This window comes from Coenobita brevimanus, chromosome 72 (assembly GCF_032717465.1).
Source record: "Coenobita brevimanus isolate Jiangsu-jjx chromosome 72, ASM3271746v2, whole genome shotgun sequence".
Classification (NCBI taxonomy): Eukaryota; Metazoa; Arthropoda; class Malacostraca; order Decapoda; family Coenobitidae; genus Coenobita; species Coenobita brevimanus.
Window position 1 is genome coordinate 14,111,853 of NC_137025.1, and position 21,124 is coordinate 14,132,976.

Below are 21,124 nucleotides of genomic sequence, written 5' to 3' on the forward strand. Positions count from 1 at the left end.
AGGTTGCTACTAGCTGGCCCTTTTAATTTGGTGACATATTTTAGGCTTTGTTTTTCCTGGCTTGAGATGAATTTCTTCACTCCTGATTATAGTATAGGTGATGGACAAGGTGGAATTTCCAACCAATCCATACACTACATTTATCACACTAGAATTCAAAACATTCCTGATTTATAGAAGGTGCTGGATGAGGTGTCCTTTTTAAGTGATAGTTTACCACATCCATGTTTGGCATCCCAGAAGTACCAGCCTTACCCCATCATCCCAGGCAGACGTACCCTTTTAGTAAGCTTCCGAAAATTATTTGTTGCCGCTGAAATCCGAAGATGTTTTGTTTTGGGCTTGAAATATTAGGGCCAGCTGTGAAAACGGCCAGAAAAACTCCACGGTAATTGTCCCCCAATCTCCTCCATGATCTAATTTTGGCCATCAGGGACTCCACTTTAGAAACTTTAATCCACTACTAATAAATTTCTGGTAAAAATTTATCTATTAGACCCCTTTGGAGTTCTCAGGATTTTAGTCTAAGTCTAGTTTAGTCTAAAAATGGCATCATGTTTCCTCTTAAGGAATCCCCAAATTGGGTTGGCCTTTACTTCCCAACTGTTGCTGGAAGCTGTTGGGGAAAAGTGAAATTTTAAATGAGTACCTCCCAGGCTCAGTGGTAGCCACCCATCTGCTACCTACAAGATACTTCCTCTTTAATTTTCATAGCAGACAAGCAGACGGACTCATTCTTTTATATATATATATATATATATATATATTTATGTATATCTATCTATCTATCTATCGCCAGACGCCTCAATCCCGTTTGGGGTGGCCACAAACAAATCGCCTCCAAGTCGCCCTGTACCCCGCCATTTCACTGCCCTGCTCCCAACTCACACCCCCCTCTCTCATATACCTCTCCATCCCATCCCTCCATCTCATCCTTGGCCTCCCCTTCCCTCTTCCCCCCTCCACCTCACTCACATACACTCTCTTCGTCAGTCTTTCACCCTCCATCCTCTCCACATGGCCAAACCACCTCAGTGTGTTCCTCATAACGCTTCCTATCACATCCACATCCACACCACAACGCTTCTTTATATCCTCATTCGTCAGCCTGTCTCTCCACGTGACTCCACAGGCTCCTCTTAAATAACTCATTTCCACTGCTCTCACTCTTGACTTGTGTATATACAGTATACTGTATATATATATATATATATATATACAGTATATTGTCATCATCATCGTCATCCGGACCTCCTTTCCCACTCTAGGACAGGGTGAGGAGTAGCAATGTCCAGACAGCCCAGATTTGCCCAATCCAGTGGGCCACGCTTCCATTCACTCACCATTCAAGTCCCCGGAATCCTGGCTCTATCCGATACGCCTAAAACATTCACCACGTTCTCTGTCTGTCTGTCTGTCTCTCTGTCTGTCTGTCTGTCTCTGTCTCTCTCTCTCTCTCTCTCTCTCTCTCTCTCTCAGAGCAATAGTTCTTTTTCAGTCTCAGGCCTTTCAGGTTTCCTAACGGAGTATGAAGGGATTAGCTGATAATGTTCTATAACCATTACTATATTTTATTCATCATTTGATGAGAATTCTTAAAGTGAATGAATTATGAAATGAATAGACCTGGGGTGTCATAATATCATATTAAGTTTACATTTAACTTTGACTGTGCTGCCATGTGTAGTTCTCAGTTAGTGGCAACTCTCCATGTGTTGTTATCAGTAGCCATTACCTTGATCCTTCATGATGAGGTCATTGATGCCATGCTTCTTCCTAAGGAGCTCATTGATGCCATGTTTCTTCCTAAGGAGCTCATTGATTCAGTGCTTCTTCCTAAGGAGCTCATTGATGCTATGCTTCTTCCTAAGGAGCTCATTGATGCCATGCTTCTTCCTAAGGAGCTCATTGATTCAATGCTTCTTCCTAAGGAGCTCATTGATGCCATGCTTCTTCTTAAGGAGCTCATTGATTCAGTGCTTCTTCCTAAGGAGCTCATTAATGCCATGCTTCTTCCTAAGGAGCTCATTGATGCCATGCTTCTTCCTAAGGAGCTCATTGATGTCATGCTTCTTCCTAAGGAACTCATTGTTGCCATACTTCTTCCTAAGGAGCTCATTGATGCCATGTTTCTTCCTAAGGATTCCTCTTATTGAGGTTGGCCATGGTACTGCTGATATTTCCTGTGGACTGGAAGTTAAACCAAGTGTCAAATCTAGCTAATTACTTCCCAAGTGGCATGAAACTGTTAGGAATAAAGATACCTTAAGATGTACAATAAGAATTGCAACAGTGTGAGAATCTTGGACACACAGGTTACTTTTGTTCCGAGAGTGATGATTGTGTGGCTAGTTTCCAAGCTTGTAATCATATTTCACTCATGGCAGTATCTTCCAGGGTTGATGGTAGCCAGCAGTCTATCACCTCATACTCAGTTTCATTAAACAACTTAACCTTTTCACTTTGAGAGGTCTTTTCAAAGCTAAATTAAGTGGTCTTGTTGTAATAAGAATGAAATTTTGATATCATGGTGAGAGGGTAAAGTAATTTTAGATAAGAACCATCCAGGAAATACCATAGTGTAATTATTTTTGTGTGGCTCTCCCTTGGGCAGGAAAGTAACTGGCTGATGTGACTCTATGACAGGTAAGCTGGTGGAGTGAGTGCCTTGCTTGGTAACCAGTACACCACTCTTGCCTCAGTGCTCGCTAACTGTCTAACCGCATGTCTGTATTGCTGTGTGCATGACTGAATGGGAGGGAAGGCTATATTAAATTATTTGTATATCTGGATTTCTGTACACTGTTGAAGTGTGTGTGTGTGTGTGTGTGTGTGTGTGTGTGTGTGTGAAATTGGCTGTAGAGAGAAAGATTAGTGTATAGGGATGAGATGCATGAAAATATGCTTCTCTCTCTCTCTCTCTCTCTCTCTCTCTCTCTCTCTCTCTCTCTCTCTCTCTCTCTCTCTCTCTCTCTCTCTCTCTCTCTCTCTCACACACACACACACACACACACACACACACACACACACACACACACACACACACACACACACACACACACACACACACACACACACACACACACACACACACACACACACACACACACACACACACACACACACACACACACACACACACACACACACACACACACACACACACACACACACACACACACACACACACACACACACACACACACACACACACACACACACACACACACACACACACACACACACACACACACACACACACACACACACACACACACACACACACACACACACACACACACACACACACACACACACACACACACACACACACACACACACACACACACACACACACACACACACACACACACACACACACACACACACACACACACACACACACACACACACACACACACACACACACACACACACACACACACACACACACACACACACACACACACACACACACACACACACACACACACACACACACACACACACACACACACACACACACACACACACACACACACACACACACACACACACACACACACACACACACACACACACACACACACACACACACACACACACACACACACACACACACACACACACACACACACACACACACACACACACACACACACACACACACACACACACACACACACACACAGGAGGGGTGGCACTAGTTGTATAGCTTTTCACATGGGGTTTTGTTGTCTAGATATGAAATTTTTATATTACTGTTAAGTGACAGTGTGGTACCCTGTACATGTAATGCAAAGTATTCATGGTTAATTTAAACAGGCTACAGTGTAAAATAAATGCCACAGTGGTTAGTGTTTTATCTATCTGTCTATCTATAGAAAGTGTTTTATCACATGTTCTTTTTTTTTTTTAATGCTCTTAATTTATTCTACACTGAGTGACAAGCTAAATGGTTTCCTGTACACCAGGAAACCATTTACTATGGTGGGTGGTAATCATATAACCAAATTTTGGCACCTGGTGGTTTAGTGAGTAATTACGGCTCTTCAATCAGATTGAGCAGATGAAGATTTATATCCAAGGGGTGGTTGGGGTTTATTGCTTACTTAATGCCACTCAGGGATGAGTGAGGCTGGTCATTCTCATCTGAAATGTCAGGAGCCTCGGACTCCTACGCGCCTCATGGGGCAACGTAGGATTGGATAAAGAATGAATGAATGAATCATTTATTCATTTTATGTGCATTAACACATTTATTGGTATATCACAGAGTGGTTGATGTATGAGGTATGCCCAAAAAGAAACAACTTTTTAAACAGCACACCAACTAGCCAGCGTAGTGTGATCGTGACAGAAGCACTGTGTAGTGTCAACTTTGAGCTTTAATCTAACACTAGCTGCATCACTGCATCACGCTACATCACTTATTCATCAAGGTACATATGCTTGAGTGAACATATGTTTGGTGCACTTGGTGAATTTTCTTTTATCACTTCTTAAGAGTGAAAAGTAAAGAGTATGAGTAAAGAGTCTTAAGAGTAAATGCAGATAAAACAAGAGTGATGGTATCTAGGGCTGGTGGCGGTACTGTCAAAGAAGAGGGAGAGTTGCTACTTGCGATGTGCCACAAGAGTGTGGGAAGTAATTCCATCTTGTGCAGTGTCTGTGATAAGTGAGTGCAAAAGAGATGTAATGGTATCAGAGGTAGACTGGGAGATAATGCAGATTGATGTGTGCGGTGGTTGGGGAGAGCAGGTGGAGATTGTCAGGCTTGAAACTTGCTGGTGAGTCTCTTGTGTGTGTGGAAGAGTTTTGTTATTTGATGGACATGTTATGTGCTGGAGGTGGGGCTCTGTGGCTAGAATAAGGAGTGTATGAAAGAAGTTTAGGGAGCTGTTGCCATTTGAGAGGGCTCTCTCTCCGTGCTAAGGGAGCTTTGTATGCGGCATGTGTTAGGTGTGTAATGCTGTACGGTACTGAGACCTGGGCAGTAAAGGAAGAGGATATTTGCAGGTTCAGACGTACAGAAATGACAGTGATTAGATGGATGTTCAGTGTGTTCCTGAGTGTGAGCTTGGGGGGGCTAGTTTTATGATTGAAGAGTTGAAGGGTAGGATGGGACTGGAGTGTATTGGTGTTATGATGAGGAGAGGTAGATTGAGGTGGTTTGGGCATGTGGAGGGGATGGAGGATGATAATTGGGTGCAGAAAGTGAGAAGTGTTAATGTTAGGGGTATGGGTGTGAGATGTAGACCGAAAAAGACTGGGGACGTGGTCATTAAGTGTGACCTCAGGGTTAAGGGGCTGAACAGGGAGGCTGCAATAGATCATGCAGCATGGAGAGCCGCCATTAGGTGACCAAGGCCGACGCATGCAAGCATGTTGGAGCCTTTAAAACGAAACGATGATTCAAACGATCAGACCACTCTAGACTGACTATGACATGGCTCTCTTGTTGCTTGTCTGTCAGCAGACGTGGCACAAATATTGCAGCATCACAATTCATCTTGAGTTTTTCGGGTAAAATCGCTTGGCACAAACTTTTACAGATTCCTCCTTTGGAAACTGCACGAACAGTCAGGCATCAATTTTCACAGATCAGAGCACACACTCTCTCAGTATGATAATTGTCTTTTGACCTGGAAGACCATCCAGATTTGGGGTTGTCATTGGTAGATATTCATTCCAGTTTGAACCACTGGAACCACTTGTGACAGCATTATGGCTCAAACAGTTTTCCTCATTAGCCTGTTGAAGTCTCTGTAAAAGTTTTTCCCAATTTGAAGGAGAAGGGAGGTGAAGAGACTGGTGAAGGAGAGTAAGAAGAAAGTGGATGAAGAATTTGGGAGGAATCTGAGTGTGAAATGGAGGGAGAGTAAGAAATTATTTTGGAAGGAGATAAAGAAAGTAAGGCAATGTGAAAGGGGAAATAGTAGGGGAGTGAAAGATAAGAATAATAGATTGTTGGTGGAGAAGAGAGAGAAATTGAGGAGATGGAAGGAGCACTTTGAGGATTTGTTGAATGTAGAGAGTGAGAGCAGTGCGAGTATAAGTGGTTGGGGAATGGCTGAGAGAAGAAGAGATGAGTGGAGGGAGGAAGAGATCAGTAGGGTGGAAGTATTGGAAGCAATGAAGAAGATCAAGATGGAAAAGGCCCCAGGGCCCCAGGGATTGATGGAGTGTGTGGGGATGAGATTGTTGTGGAGTGGATATGGAAGTTGTGGAGATTGGCATGGGAAGAGGGAAGGGTTCCAGAGGACTGGAAATCAGGTATAATTGTTCCTTTATACAAAGGAAGAGGGGAGAGAGAACCATAGGGGTATTTGCCTTCTTAGTGACTGGAAAAATATATGGTAGAATTGATAGGGTTAGGCAAATGACAGAGGAGCTAGTTGGAGGAGAACAAGGGGGATTTAGGAAAGGAAAAGGGTGTGTAGATCAGATATTTGTTCTAAGGTGTTTAGTGGAGAAGTATCTAGAGAAGGGAAAGAAAGTGTATGCTGCCTTCATGGACTTGGAGAAAGCTTATGACAGAAGAGATAGGCAAGGTATGTGGAAGGTATTAAGAGTATACAGAGTGGAGGGGAAATTGTTGAGTGCTGTGAAGAGTATGTACGAAGGAGCTAGGGCTGTGGTGCGAGTGGATGGTGAGCTGAGTGAGTTCTTTGATCTCAATGTGGGATTGAAACAGGGTCGTGTGATGTCTCCATGGCTGTTTAATATATATATGGATGGGGTTGTAAAGGAGGTGGAAGGTAGGGCAGTTGATGTGGGGGTGGCTCTGATGAATGAGGCTGAGCTTTGGAAGATTCCGGTGTTGCTGTTTGCTGATGATACAGTATTGTTGAGTGAAGATGAATGGGAGTTGCAAAGTTTGGTGAATGAATTTGGGACAGTGTGTAGGAAGAGGAATCTGAAAGTTAATATAAACAAGAGTAAAGTAATGGTGTTTGAGAGGAATGAAGTCACAGAATGTAGCGAGGTTGGATGGTGAGGATATGGAGAATGTGAGTGCATTCAAGTACTTGGGTAATGTGATGAGTAAGGATGGAACGTTGGGGGATGAAGTGCATGAAAGGGTACAGCAGGGAAGTAAGGTTGTTGATTCACTGAAAGCAGTGATGAGAAATAGGGAGGTGAGTATGGAAGTTAAGAAATCACTGCATGATAGTATTGTGATCCCTACCCTGACGTATGGAAGCGAGGCGTGGACCTTGCAAGAGGGGAACAAGTCAAGAGTGAGAGCAGTGGAAATGAGCTAAATGAGCTACTTGAGAGGAGCATGTGGAGTGACATGGAGGGACAGGTTGATGAATGAAGAAGTGAAGAAACATTGTCGGGTGGATGTGGATGTGGTTGAGAAGATAGAGAAATACACTGAGGTGGTGTGGACATGTGGAGAGAATGGAGAATGAAAGACTGATTTAGAGGGTGTATGTAGGTGAGGTGGAGGGAGGGAGAGAGAGGGGTAGACCAAGAATGAGGTGGAGGGATGGAGTTGAGAGGTATATGAAGGAAGGGGGAGTGAGTTGGGGGGAGGGTAGTCAAATGGTGGGTGACAGAGCGACTTGGAGGCGTTTTGTCTGCGGCCACCTTTTGTGGGATTATGGCGTCGGGCTATAGATAGATAGAAATAGAATTTCAGGCAAACACATTGCTCTGCAAGATCCTTCATTGTTGAGCTTTCAGCAACGGGTGCCAAGTGCACCAAAAGCACTTTAACTACTGTGTACCTTGATAACTAATTTAGTCTGGTGTGATCCAACAAATGTTAGAGAAAAGCTTAAAGTCGCTGCTACACAGTGCTTTCGTCGCGATCATGGTACACCGGCTAGTTTGTGTGCTGTTTGTTCAGTTTCTTTTTGGACAGACCATGTACTGAGCTGGTAAGTTTGATTATGGAGGGCTTAATCCTGATAAAACAAGGGGAGTATAATGGGCTTTCATTTGATTTTACTAATTTCAGTACTCTTCATTAGCTCATCAGTGTGCTATAAAACCAGGTACCATGGATAATAAGGCTTCATAGCTGCCCATTCATACAGATGCCCCTCACCTCCCTCCTCTTTTTTTTTTTTTCCCAGAATGAGGAATGGTACACTGCAGGAAAAGGACAGCTTTAGTCTTTAGTCAATGACATTCATGTCCATTATTATCCTGAGGCACCACTATCATCCCAGACTTACACAGTGGGACAATTTACTTAAGGATACATCCAATTGCAGTCATGGTGAGAATAGGCTCTTAACCTGGCACTCCTCATGCTATGTGAATATGGGAAATTGGGTTTGGATAATGAGTTAAAAAATTCTTTGCATTGATGCATGGTTGCTGTTTACTTGTACAGTACAGTGTTGTCCTAACTGAAAGCTTGTCATAATTCGCAGCCCACTTAGTATGTACAAGTATTGTCATTTCTATTTAATGGTGTATATATATATATATGCCAGGAGTCCAGCTGAATATACTGTAATCATCTTGTTTGAAGGAGTTAACAACTTCAGTAGTTCTACCTTCAGAAAGTATTTTCTCATGGAAGACCTTTGTAGTGAAAGGTAATTGCCCTAATTTGATGGTTCTCTCTCTCCTGGTTTCAGTAATCTTGCTTAGTGGTAGCAAGAGGGGGGGGATGTTTTAAAAAATCTTTGACAATAGAAAATGCATTTTTATTTATTTATTTAATTTTTTTCATGATGGTTGTGAATTTGTAGAATGGAGGAAATGTTAATAAAAGTAGAGAAGCCAGTCAGTTACTGCAAATTAATTACAGGAGGCCTTGAAGTTCTGTGTAAGATTATGAAATGTAGAGTTGTGTAGAATACAGAAAAATGGAAAGGTAGTTGTGTATTCTGTATTGACTGTGAATAGAGAATATTGTGTTAGAGTATTGTGGTCAATTATTTATTTTTATTTCAAAACAATTCAATAAATGCACTTCTTTTAAAGATATCACTAAGTAGTTACTACACTGTAGTCATCATCATTATCATCATCACTGACTCTGTTCTCTCCATGGAACCCCTGATGGTATGAATGTGAAGAACTTCCTCCAGGTTACTTTTATCTTTAAATGCCTTTCACTCTAGAATACTAGTGGTAGATGATGGCAACCGTCATCTACCCACTACCATGTAGTGCTGCCTACTTCTTCCTTCACCTTTGTCATTCTATTTCTGTGTCTGCCCTCCTCTCTTCCTATTTCCCCCTCTCTTTCCTGTCACATCTTATTACTTCTTTCCACTTCAGGTGGCTCTACACTGAGTGACAGGCCTATTGGTTTCTTGTAGGCTAACCCAGGAAATCATTTACAATGTTGAGTGATAACCATAAAACCAGATCACCGGGTGAAGTGAAACCTACAGTGGTGTCCCTGTTAATTGGGTGGAGTGATGCAAATGCGGCATCCATCCAGGAAACAAACCTCCTCACTTTTCCATGCACCACTCTGTGGTGAGATACTGTCAGTCACAAGGGAAAATCATTTCTCTGCACGGGAAATGTTTTCCTGGGACAAGGAAACCATTTTGCTTGTTACTGTGTAGACTGTAGTGTCATCTAGAGAGAGAGAGAATTTTTACACATTCGTTAGTCCCATGTTTCACTCCTCTCACCCCTTCTTCCATTTCAGAATGCTTATGAATATCTTTACAGCTCTCAACATCCATTCTGCTTATGTCTACAGCTGTTTTGTAGTGACTGAAGATTTAAAAGTCTAAATGATATCAATGGCATTCTGTTACAACATAATAATGAATCATAATTATGAATACAAATAAGTATTCTGTTGCAATATAGTGATGAATCAGCTATTAATACAAATAAATGTTCTGTTGATATATACTAATGAATCAGTCATTATTACAAGTAAGTTCATTTGCAGCATAAAAATTAATCATTCATCAGTAATGTATGCTTATTAAGAAAATTATCACAGAACACACAAAACAATCTGACACCACAGGTGATGGCCATGTTAAAATGCCTGATGATTTCTCCCCACACTGGGTAAATCTTCTTTCACGTGGATGTGTTAAATTGCATGCATGTGACATTTTCTAGTCAGTGTTATGTAAATATTCAGTTGATAATATAATCATCCTGGGACATCACAAGGTATATTGATTATATTGTGTATCATTGGAGCCCTCCTGTACAGTATTTTTTGGATATAGTGTACATGACTCATCATCAAACCCAGTTTCCTTGTTCATATGGAATGGAGAGTCTTAAAGCATGGCTTTCTGATAAATAGGGATATGAATCAGATGATGTACAAATTCATTAGTAAGACCTCCAGTTCCTTCTCCCTTTTGAGCTACAAGTCTGCCAGCAACTCATTTTGGGCATTGGGGCAGCAACTTTCTGTGTTTCAGGCTTCTCTTTCCTTATTTTCTGTATCCAACTTTACCCTGTTTGTTTGTGGGTAAAAGGCCAGGATAATGATTGGGGGGGGGGGGGGAGTCAGCACACGTCAGAACCAGTAACGGGTTGTCATTCCCAAATGTTTTTAAAGATACCAGTATAACGCATGGAATACATAGGGAGTATTTTTTAACTCATCTTGCCACGGAGATAATTTTGTACAAGTACAGTATACTATTAACTTTATGTGTGGCATTAACTTATTTATTTCATTGACTTTTGATTGTGTGATTTGAGTATCTCCTTTTTGTAGTGAATTTTAGGGATCATTTGTTGAAAACTAGTACAGTATAGCATACATATTACATCTGAGCTGTTTGTGATTGGTGTGGTTTAATTTAATTAGTAATGACAAAAGTTTGATGATAATTTATTAAAATGCTCTTTGAACAGTTCATTCTTCCTGCTTGCAGTCACATTATTAATATCCTTTGGAAATTATTAAGCCCCTAAATTATGTGATGGAATGCTTGTGAAGCTAGTACTGTATGTATTAAATATCTGTGTGTGTGTGTGTGTGTGTGTGTGTGTGTGTGTGTATATATATATATACTATTAACATATATATATCTCTTAGTCATGGTCAGTTTGTTTGCCAAACTACCGCAGTAACAAAAACCCACAATAAGCAGATAAAACATCGTGGAATAAATGTAATTTGTTCAGAGCCGAGAAGCTTACACTCACTTTTTTGCCAAATACCCGAATATTAACCTCTAGACAGACAGGAAGGACTTGATCAGTGATGTTTCTGCTACTCTCGATTGTTAACCAGATGACCCATTTCGGTCATAGTTCTTGCAACTAGTGTACCAACATTTTTTCTAGTGAATTCTTTATCATTGAATGCTAAAATCACTGAACCATTCCTAACCATCAACACTTCTTTTAGTATTTCTCATTCTTGTATTTAAATTTACACATAAATAGTTCTATCAGTGCTTCAGTTTGTTTTGAATTTTTACCCCAGTCAAATCAAAAGAATTTCCGTCACTGCTATCTACTGAGACACCTTATAGGTGAATGAAGAGTACATGAAGCGCTATTACGTTTCAGTTTTTCCTTTGCGTGTGGAAGCTGGTCACCACGAGGCATGCCATTACCTTAGTACAGTACCCTCACGTTGCTGGACTAAATCCATACTGGACAAACAACAGACCTTGTGGGAAGAATGAATAATGTCAGACAAGCCTTGAAAAAGTCCCCCCAAATTTCAACTTAGCTACCTTTTGACACATCTAAGATTATACCAACCTTTAAGGTGAATGGTGATGGGCTTGCGGGGGAAGGGGGAGGGGTTTCCGAGGCTGTAGGAGGTCCTACTAATCACCTGGAGGAGGGCCTTCAGGATCCTGAAGAAGCCTCTCTGCCTCAACCTCGCTCATAAATCCCTCATAGTCACACACTGACACATTGTTATCTTTGTCATCAGGGGGAAGTGCAATACTGCAGTTTGACTAGCACAAGTCACGAGGAAGGTGTATTGGACTGGCACGGCAGTACAGTACTAGGGAAACATTCCTCAGTGTTGGCCATCTTCCCGCATGTGCGTGGGTAGAAGTACTGGACACAGCACGTCAGTACTAGAGAAGAACTCCTCGAATTTGGCCTACTTTGTGCGGCCGATCCGTACTAGCCCAACAAATTTGTACTGCAGTAATAAATTATCTAATTTTTTAGCTGACCATACTGGACGAGTGTTACTGGACAAACGCGTACTGGACGCGAGGGTACTGTAACTGATTCATCGTCAGTGACCTACAGTACTGACCGCCAGTATTGTCACGTAAGTTTTCACTCGCCCATGCGGTCAGAATGGTGTAATAACCTTCGAGCTGCGGTGGTGCGTAAGCACTTGGCATTTTCTGAGAGGGGCAGAATCCCCCTAATTGCTAATTTTCAGAGTGTCATATCTCAGTAACTACCCCACCTAGATTAATCATTAACACTTTCACGGTCTGACCTCCTTGCAGACAGCAGAACCTTCAGGCTTTCCCCCCAACCCCACTCTCCCTCTCGCTTCCTCTGCCGTGCGCTTGAGTTTTTCCTTTTCCAATCTTTTTTACATCCCAAAATATGTGGATTAGCAGATTTGCTTTTATACCATTAGAAACCTGAGACTTTGTAGAATCAGATGAAAGAAAATGGTATTCTACGAAGTAGAATGATTATGATGAGCATCAGTTGCAAGAGCACATAATGTTTATATCAAACCTACACACTCGAGTTTTTCATATTCTGATAATTTTTTTTTTTTTTTAATCTCAAATTTTTTGGATTAGCAGATTTGCTTTTATATTGTTAGAAAGCTGAGACTAGAATAAGGTGCAAGAAAATAGAAAGTGATACTGCATAAAGTAAAATAGGTATGGTGAGTGTAAGTTGAAAGAGCACATAAGAATGTTTGTACCACTTTTTTTCTAAGCGTTTTTTTGTCACGTGTTGTCATTTTCCCATGAATGAAAATTGTATCATCAAACTGGAAATTCAGTCAGGTTAATATCAGACCAAATTTCAGGACACTGGACGCAATTCGTGATTTATAGTGAGTATTTCTTTGTTTTGATTCAGATCCACATCGAAATACAGTAGCTTGTTGGACACTTTCAGGTTGGACACAGATCCATGTACTAAGACCGCGAAAGTGTTAAAATACCATAGTACTCAACAGTCCTTCAACTCTTCACTGCAGTGTCCCGACATCTCTGGGTGGGGGTATTGCAGAGCATGGAGGCAATGAATAAGAGCTACTTTTGTGGTTGTGGGGTTGGTATTTTCCAACACACGAGCCGGCAGCAGCCTGGGCAGGTGACAGTGGCGGACGTATGCACTCATGAGCTGCTGCCTATGTCACGGCTGTGTCTCACCACCCAGGATGTATGGTTAGCTAATTTGCATGAAGGAGGTGAGGCCCAGGTGAGCGGGAGAGGAATCGGATGTGGTTGACTTCTGAGACATTGTAGTTTACCTCACGAGAGTGAGTGGGAGACTGATGCTCTTTGAGATCAGCTGATGTACCCCTAGCCTCTGGGGAGCAAAATAATACGCGGGACTTTCAGATGGTGGTGAGAATGCAAATGTGGTGCCTCCAGTTTCCCGCAGTGCCCCTGTGAACCAACATTGAATGGGAGCTCCCATCTCCTGCAGGTTAGGGGTTAATTTTGTGGGGATTTAAAGCAGTAAGACATTTTCATTATGGTAAAAGCAAAAACAGTAAAACAGTCTAGTTATGTTTTGTAGTGCACTGATAAGTGTTGTTTGCAGTTATTGAAGAGGTAATATGTACACCAAACCCTCATTTTTCGACCGATCATTATTTGACAATTCGTTGTTTCAACATTTATATATCTATACCCTTTTTAGTTGTTCGACATGGTTATTCCCGCCATTTTGACAATTCAAAACAGCGCCGCCAGACAGACCGGCAGAGTTTGCCTGTCTCCTGTACACTGCCCCAAAACATGCGCCGCCAGACAGACCGGCTGAGTTTGCCTGTCTCCTGTACACTGCCCTGCTGATAGGTTGTCTCTTCATCCATCTGCATTTCCTTTTTGGCCTTGTGGAATACCACAGCACCACCATGGCTCCACCTAAGACCCTGACTATTACCCCTGTCAAGTGCAGTCATGTGCTCACCAACCTGAATGTGTGTTTCTCCATTGCATGGTCGGGTGATGATTAGGGTTATCAGATCAGAACTCGGCCACATTACCAAACTCCTCAATTTTCATTACCAAATTTAACTTTTCATTACCAAATTCTTAAAGGAAGCATTTATTCTTCACTAATTATATATACAAGTGGAAATAATCACTCTCCTTATAATTAACAGCATGTTGGTTATTCTTGTGCTGTGTAGGCTGGCAGATTAATCAGAGAGTGCAGACAATCCACCGTCTCCCTCCTGTGTATCATCATACATGTGAAAAATCAGTTTGGTAATGGATCATTCTGATTCATTATCAAACGAATTTTTGATTACCAAATTGGCCTACATTTGGTAATGAAAAATACCAATGGTAACCCTTGTGACAATTGCACCAATGATTAACGAATGCTCTTAACGCATTATACTGTTTTGGCGCCTGTTTTTCGAAATTCACATTTTAGTTTGCACCAGGTTAGGTTGGTTATAATCACTGGGGAGTCCTAGGGGAGAAACCAGCAGTTAGTTTCACCACTTCAGTTAGGCTTCCACTGCTATTTATGGTTTTAAATTGAATACATTTGAGTTTGTTTGGTAAGGTGACGTCGTGTCCAGTCGGCGGGATCGGCAATAAACGTGCTATCAAAGACATTCAGGTGCCTTTCTTTAATTTCGCTAAATAGACAGACTGACAAATGAGGAAGTGAAGGAGCATTGTGGTGTGGATGTGGATGTGGATGTGATAGGAAGCGTTAGGAGAACACATCGAGATGGTTTGGCCATGTGGAGAGGATGGAGAGTGAGAGACTGATGAGGAGAGTGCGAGTGGGGTGGAGGGGGGGAGAGGGAGGGGGAGGCCAAGGATGAGATGGAGGGATGGAGTGGAGAGGTATATGAGAGAGGGGTGTGTGAGCTGGGAGCAGGACAGTGAAATGGCAGGGGATAGGGCAACATGGAGGCGATCTGTTTGTGGCCAGCCTTTACGGGATTAAAGCGTCTGGCAATAGATAGATAGGTATATTTCGTTTGTTCTCCAGTATTTATTTTGATCAAAAATCAAATGTCAGTCATCTGAGATGTACAGTAAAAGCTCGATTAACTGGAATGTATGGGGAGTCTTCCATTCCGGATATGGAATTTTCTGGATAATTGAATGTTACTCTTAGAAATTTCTGGGAGGTCAAACAAATGAAATAGTACCAAACTTGGGACTTTATTTCAGAAATTACATACAGGTATTCAGTATTAGATACAGTACAGGTAAGATACAGTACAGGTACACTCACAGTCACTAATATCTGCCCAGGGGTGCCCCCTTCCTACCTCAGAATACCCAGGGAAGAGGGGAGAGGGAGACAAAATGAGCTCCACCCACCACTACCCCAGCTCCCGACCATCCCCCATACCTCTACCCAACCCCCCACCTCACCTGCCATTCTTAACTAGCAGTTACATCTCAAGCTGATTTCATGCTTAACACTCTTGGTCCCACTACTAAAACAAACAAAGAACATTAGGATATATTAAAAGAATGTGACTATTAACATGTTGCAGCAAGAAATTAATCCATTATGACGTTGACAGTAAAACAAAAACGTCAACAACGGTCACCTTGGGACTCCTGTGTTGGGTGCGCGTGTGCACACACACACACACACACACACACACACACACACACACACACACACACACACACACACACACACACACACACACACACATGCATGCATGCATGCAGACATCCAATGCATGAGGCCTGGGATGGCCATTGTTAACATTTTTGTTTTATTGTCAATGTTATAATGCATTAATTTCTTGCTGCAGCATGTTCATAATCATGTTGTATTCTTTTTACATATCCTAGTGTTTTATATTTGTGTATTAGTAATGTCACTATGAGTGTAAAGTATGAGGTTAGCTTGAGATGTAACTGCCAGTTAAAAATGATGAGTGAGGGTCTGGGAGGGGTAGGGATATTGGGGAGGGTTGGGAGCTGGAGTAGAGGCGGGTGGAGCTCGTTTCGTCCCCCCCTCCCATCTTCCCTGGGTATATGGGAGTGTGAAGGGGGCACTCCTGGACAGAAATTAGTGATCGTGAGTGTCCACTACAATACATGCAAAAAGACACCAAGAAAAATTGTACTGGACTGAACTCAAACCAGCAAACATTACCAAAAATTATTTTAAGAAAAATTTAGTATACTGTATATTACAGGCCAGAATAATTTTGAAAACTTAGCTGTGTACACTACTTTATCCTGTACTGTTTAGAACTAATCAAGAATTATAGGGGGACGACCGGTATCTGGAATATTTTTGACCCCATGCCGGATCGAATTTGCATTCCGGTTACAATATATGGATGTTATCGATGCATTAGATGCTGGTTAATTGAGCTTTTACTGTATGTAGTATTGTACTAGAATAATTTTTCTTGAGAATATAGATCTATAGGAAAACACCTCAAATCCCTGTGTCACTTTCGTTCATATATGCTGGTATTTTTTCCATCTTTATTGAATACAGTAATCCCTGTACTATTCGGACACCCCACTTACCGGACATTGTGGGCCTGGACCTTCGGAACCCAAAAAGGGCCAAAAAAAAATAAAAATAAATAAAAAAAAGAAGAAAAAAATCCCCCCAAATCCAATTTTTTTCCTCACCTATAGTTTGAAATTGCCACGCAGCACCGAGCAGCTGTTTACACCATGGCCCCTTCACCCCTTCCTTCCTCCCCCCTTCCCCCTACTCTGTCAGGGTTGCCATTTGGTATTTTTCATTACCAAATGTGGGCCAATTTGATAATGAAAAATTCGTTTGGTAATGAATCAGAATACCATAATGCATTACCAAACAGATTTTTCACATGTATGAAGATACACAGGATGGAGATGGTGGATTGTTTGCTCTCTTTGATTAATCCGCTAGCCTACATAGCCTGAAAATAATCAACATGCTGTTAATTATAAGGAGCAACGTTGGGTCTGGTTAGTACTTGGATGGGTGACCGCCTGGGAACACCAGATGCTGTTGGCATCCCTACGTCAAGTGGGGTTGGTGGAGGATTAGTGCCCCTCCCTGTAAAACAATTAACTCTGAGCCCTTGGCCACCCCGTCTGGGATACATGGTGTCTGGCAATGAATGAATGAATGAATGTGATTACATGTATTTCCACTTGTATATATAATTAGTGAAGAGTAAATGCTAGCTTTACGAGTTTGATAATGAAAAGTTATATTTGGTATTGAAAATTGAGGAGTTTGGTAATGTGACCGAGTTACGATCTGGCAACCCTGCTTCCCCCTCACCAACAGTTACTGCCTTACTTCAATCGCAAGTAGATGCTTATCGCAATGGATGCCGCACGTGCTCATTTTTTGTGAATAAACAGTGAATAAACTGCAATACCTCGCCACTAGACCACACGGGAATTTACAGTGTTGTGCAGTGTTAAGAAATTAGAGTGCAAAGGATTAACTGTGGAGTGCAAAACTGGCGGTTGAAACTGGCGTGGTGCAATTAACAGAATGTGCAGTGTTAAACAATTATAACTCACAAAGCAAAAAATTACTGTAAGTGCAGCACAACACTGGATTACTGTACGTGCTTCAAGAGCATTTTCACCACTGTCAAAGCCTTAGTGAAGGCGAACACAGACATGCTGTAAGTACCCTGGGTGAGGTACAGTCACTTCTAATTCCTCAGTCTTTGGTTCCTTTTCATTTATTTGATGCTTCACAGTATATCCATTATTGGTGTGAATAGGGTCATAAATAGGTTTAAATAGGTGCTATGCATGTCTGGTAGGGAGTTATTTAGGTGGCTTTCAAAATTAGGCCGGGTTAGGGTCCTTACGTACAAGTCCAGGAGGCTGAGGCCCACTATCCTGATGGGACCACTTTCGGGACATGCCTTTGGCTCTATTACATCGGATAGCAGAAGGATTACTGTATTTTTTGAGTGACAAAGGTGGTCATGTACCTAACTCCCCTATTTCTTAACAGTATTAGGGGAAAAATTGGTTCATTATTAGACCAATTTGTTATTCAACCACTTTTTATAGAACGCATCCCTGTCAAATAGTTGGGAATAGGTATGTATTTTTCCCATCTAAGCACTTTCACTACAAGCAGAAGCACAGTATTTCTGTCACTCCCATTACAAAATTTTTCTCATTGCATAACCATGATCAATGCAATTTTACCTACAATATGAAAGATAATGCTTTATATATACCGTGAAGTTAGCAGGGGAGTGAAAGATAAAAATGGTAGATTACTAGTGGAGAAGGGAGAAAAAGTGAGCAGATGGAGAGAACACTTTAAGGAATTGTTGAACGTAGAGGATGGAAGTAATGCGAGTATAAGCGGCTGGGGAATGGCTGGGAGAAGGAGGGAGGTGAGAAGACAGGAAGAAATCAGTAGGATAGAAGTTGTGGAAGCAATGAAGAAAGTTAAATCTGGGAAAGCCCCAGGAATTGATGGAGTGTGTGGTGAAATGCTGAAGCATGGGGGAGAGATAGTAGTATAATGGATGTGGAAGATGTGCAGATTAGCCTGGGAGGGAGGTAGGGTCCCGGAGGATTGGAAGTCAGGTATAATTATTCCTTTGTACGAAGGAAAAGGGGAAAAAGAAGTGTGTGGTAATCATAGGGGCATTTGTCTTCTTAGTATAATAGGAAAAGTGTATGGTAGGATACTTATTGACAGAGTTAGAGAAAGAACAGAGAAATTAGTTGAAGAACAGGGAGGCTTTAGGAAGGGAAGAGGTTGTGTAGATCAGATATTCATTCTTAGATCTTTAGTGGAAAAGTTTCTAGAGAAGGGAAAGAAGTTGTATGCGGCTTTCATGGATTTGGAGAAAGCATATGACAGGGTGGATAGACAAGGATTGTGGAAAGTGTTAAGAATATATGTAGTAGATGGGAAGTTGTTGAATGCTGTGAAGAGTATGTACGATGGTGCGAAGGCTGCAGTGCGTGTGGATGGTGAACTAAGTGAATTTTTCTCTTTGAAAGTTGGGTTGAAACAGGGATGTGTCATGTCTCCATAGTTGTTCAGTCTGTACATGGATGGGGTAATAAAAGAGGTACAAGGTAGGGTAGTGGATGTTGGAGTGGCCCTGGTGAGAGAGGATAGTGTTTGGAAACTCCCTGTACTGTTGTTTGCAGATGATACTGTGTTGTTGAGTGAAGACGAAGGGGAGCTGCAAGGCTTGATGGATGAGTTTGGGAGTGTGTGTAAGAAACAGAATCTGAAGATGAATGTAGGGAAGAGTAAAGTGATGGTCTTTGAGAGAGGTGAAGTCAGTGAATGTACAGCGAGGTTGGATGGTGAGGAATTGGAAAATGTGAGTAGATTTAAGTACTTGGGTAGTGTGATGAGTAAGGATGGAGGTTTGGAGGGTGAAGTGCTTGAAAGGGTACAGCAGGGAAGAAAGGTTGCTGGTTCTTTGAAAGCAGTGATAAGAAACAGGGAAGTGAGCATGGAAGTGAAAAAGTTACTACTACATGACAGTATTGTGATACCAACTCTAACGTACGGAAGTGAAGCTTGGACGTTGTTGGAAGGACACAAGTCAAGAGTGAGAGCAGTGGAAATGAGTTATTTAATAAGGAGCCTGTGGAGTCACATGGAGAGATAGGCTGATGAATGAGGATATAAAGGAACGTTGTGGTGTTGATGTGGATGTGATAGGGAGCGTTATGAGGAACACACTGAGGTGGTTTGGCCATGTGGAGAGGATGGAGGGTGAAAGACTGACGAAGAGAGTGTATGTGAGTGAGGTGGAGGGGGGAAGAGGGAGGGGGAGGCCGAGGATGAGATGGAGGGATTGGGTGGAGAGGTATATGAGAGAGGGGGGTGTGAGTTGGGAGCAGGGCAGTGAAATGGCGGGGGACAGGGCGACTTGGAGGCGATTTGTTTGTGGCCACCCCAAATGGGATTGAGGCGTCTGGCAATGATAGATAGATAGATAGATATATACTGTACAGCATATGTATGTGTGTGTGTGTGTGTGTGTTTGTGTATATATATATATATATATATATATATATATATATATATATATATATATATATATATATATACGTACATATATATATGCAGTATATATATATATGGGTATATACGTACATATATATATACAGTATATATATATATATATATATATATATATATATATATATATATATATACAGGTATATGTGTATGTGTATATATATATATATATATATATATATATATATATATATACATACAGGTATATGTGTGTGTGTGTATGTGTGTGTATATATATATATATATATATATATATATACACATACAGTGCTCGACAAAAGTATTGTGCGCCTATGTCAGGGCGCGCAATACTTTTGGCAAAAAAAGAATCATCCTTTTGGGGAGAAAAAATTGATCCAGAAGTTTGGGCCGCTAACATGACATCACGGCAGCTTGAGGCCTTACTGCGCGCTGGTTGGCTGGCATCTCAGTTGCCTACAGGCTGTGTGAGAGAGAGGAACCCGGCCGCTCCTCCCTCTCGTTTTGCCATTTTTTACCTAGTGACCCACAGTATTTTGACTTACTACTCTATTATGGCCCCTACCCGTGAATTGTCGAGTGAAATAATATCACAGATCATTGCTGTAAAGGAGGCAGGCCATCCCTCAAAGGAAATTAGTGATTTGGTTGGTGTTGCTAGGTTGACAGTGCGGAGGTGGTGTGCCCGTTATCGAGTGGAAAATAGTGGTGATGTTCCTACAAAGAAACCGCTGTCTGGTAGGCCCAGGAAAACTTCCCCGAGGTCTGTTAATGTGTTAAAACGTGTAGTGGAGTCTAATCCTCGTGTGAGTGCGAGGAAAATTAAGGAGAGCAACCTGGTAGTGTTTGGCGAGGTTTCAGTGCGCATGGTTTCTCGAAGAGTCTGTGAACTTGGTTACACAAGCCACAGGCCTATGAGAAAGCCTCTTCGTACACATAACCAGTGACTTCGTAGGCTTGCCTTTGCAAACAAGTACCTTAACTGGGGTGAGGAGCAATGGTTGTCAGT

General features: G+C 41.8%; 1 protein-coding gene across 5 annotated transcripts in view; it reads left to right on the forward strand.

Moving 5' to 3' along the window:
- LOC145407172 (uncharacterized) overlaps positions 1–21,124 on the forward strand; it is a 239,258-nt gene that overhangs the window by 203,946 nt on the left and 14,188 nt on the right. Inside the window, exon 8 of one of the 5 annotated variants that reach the window (XM_080278200.1) lies at positions 2,615–2,646. The exons of the other annotated variants lie outside the window; for them this stretch is intronic. Coding sequence (XP_080134326.1) covers positions 2,615–2,622 — 8 coding nt within the window. The 3' untranslated portion in view covers positions 2,623–2,646. The remainder of the gene's footprint in view (positions 1–2,614; positions 2,647–21,124) is intronic. 5 annotated transcript variants of the gene reach the window in all.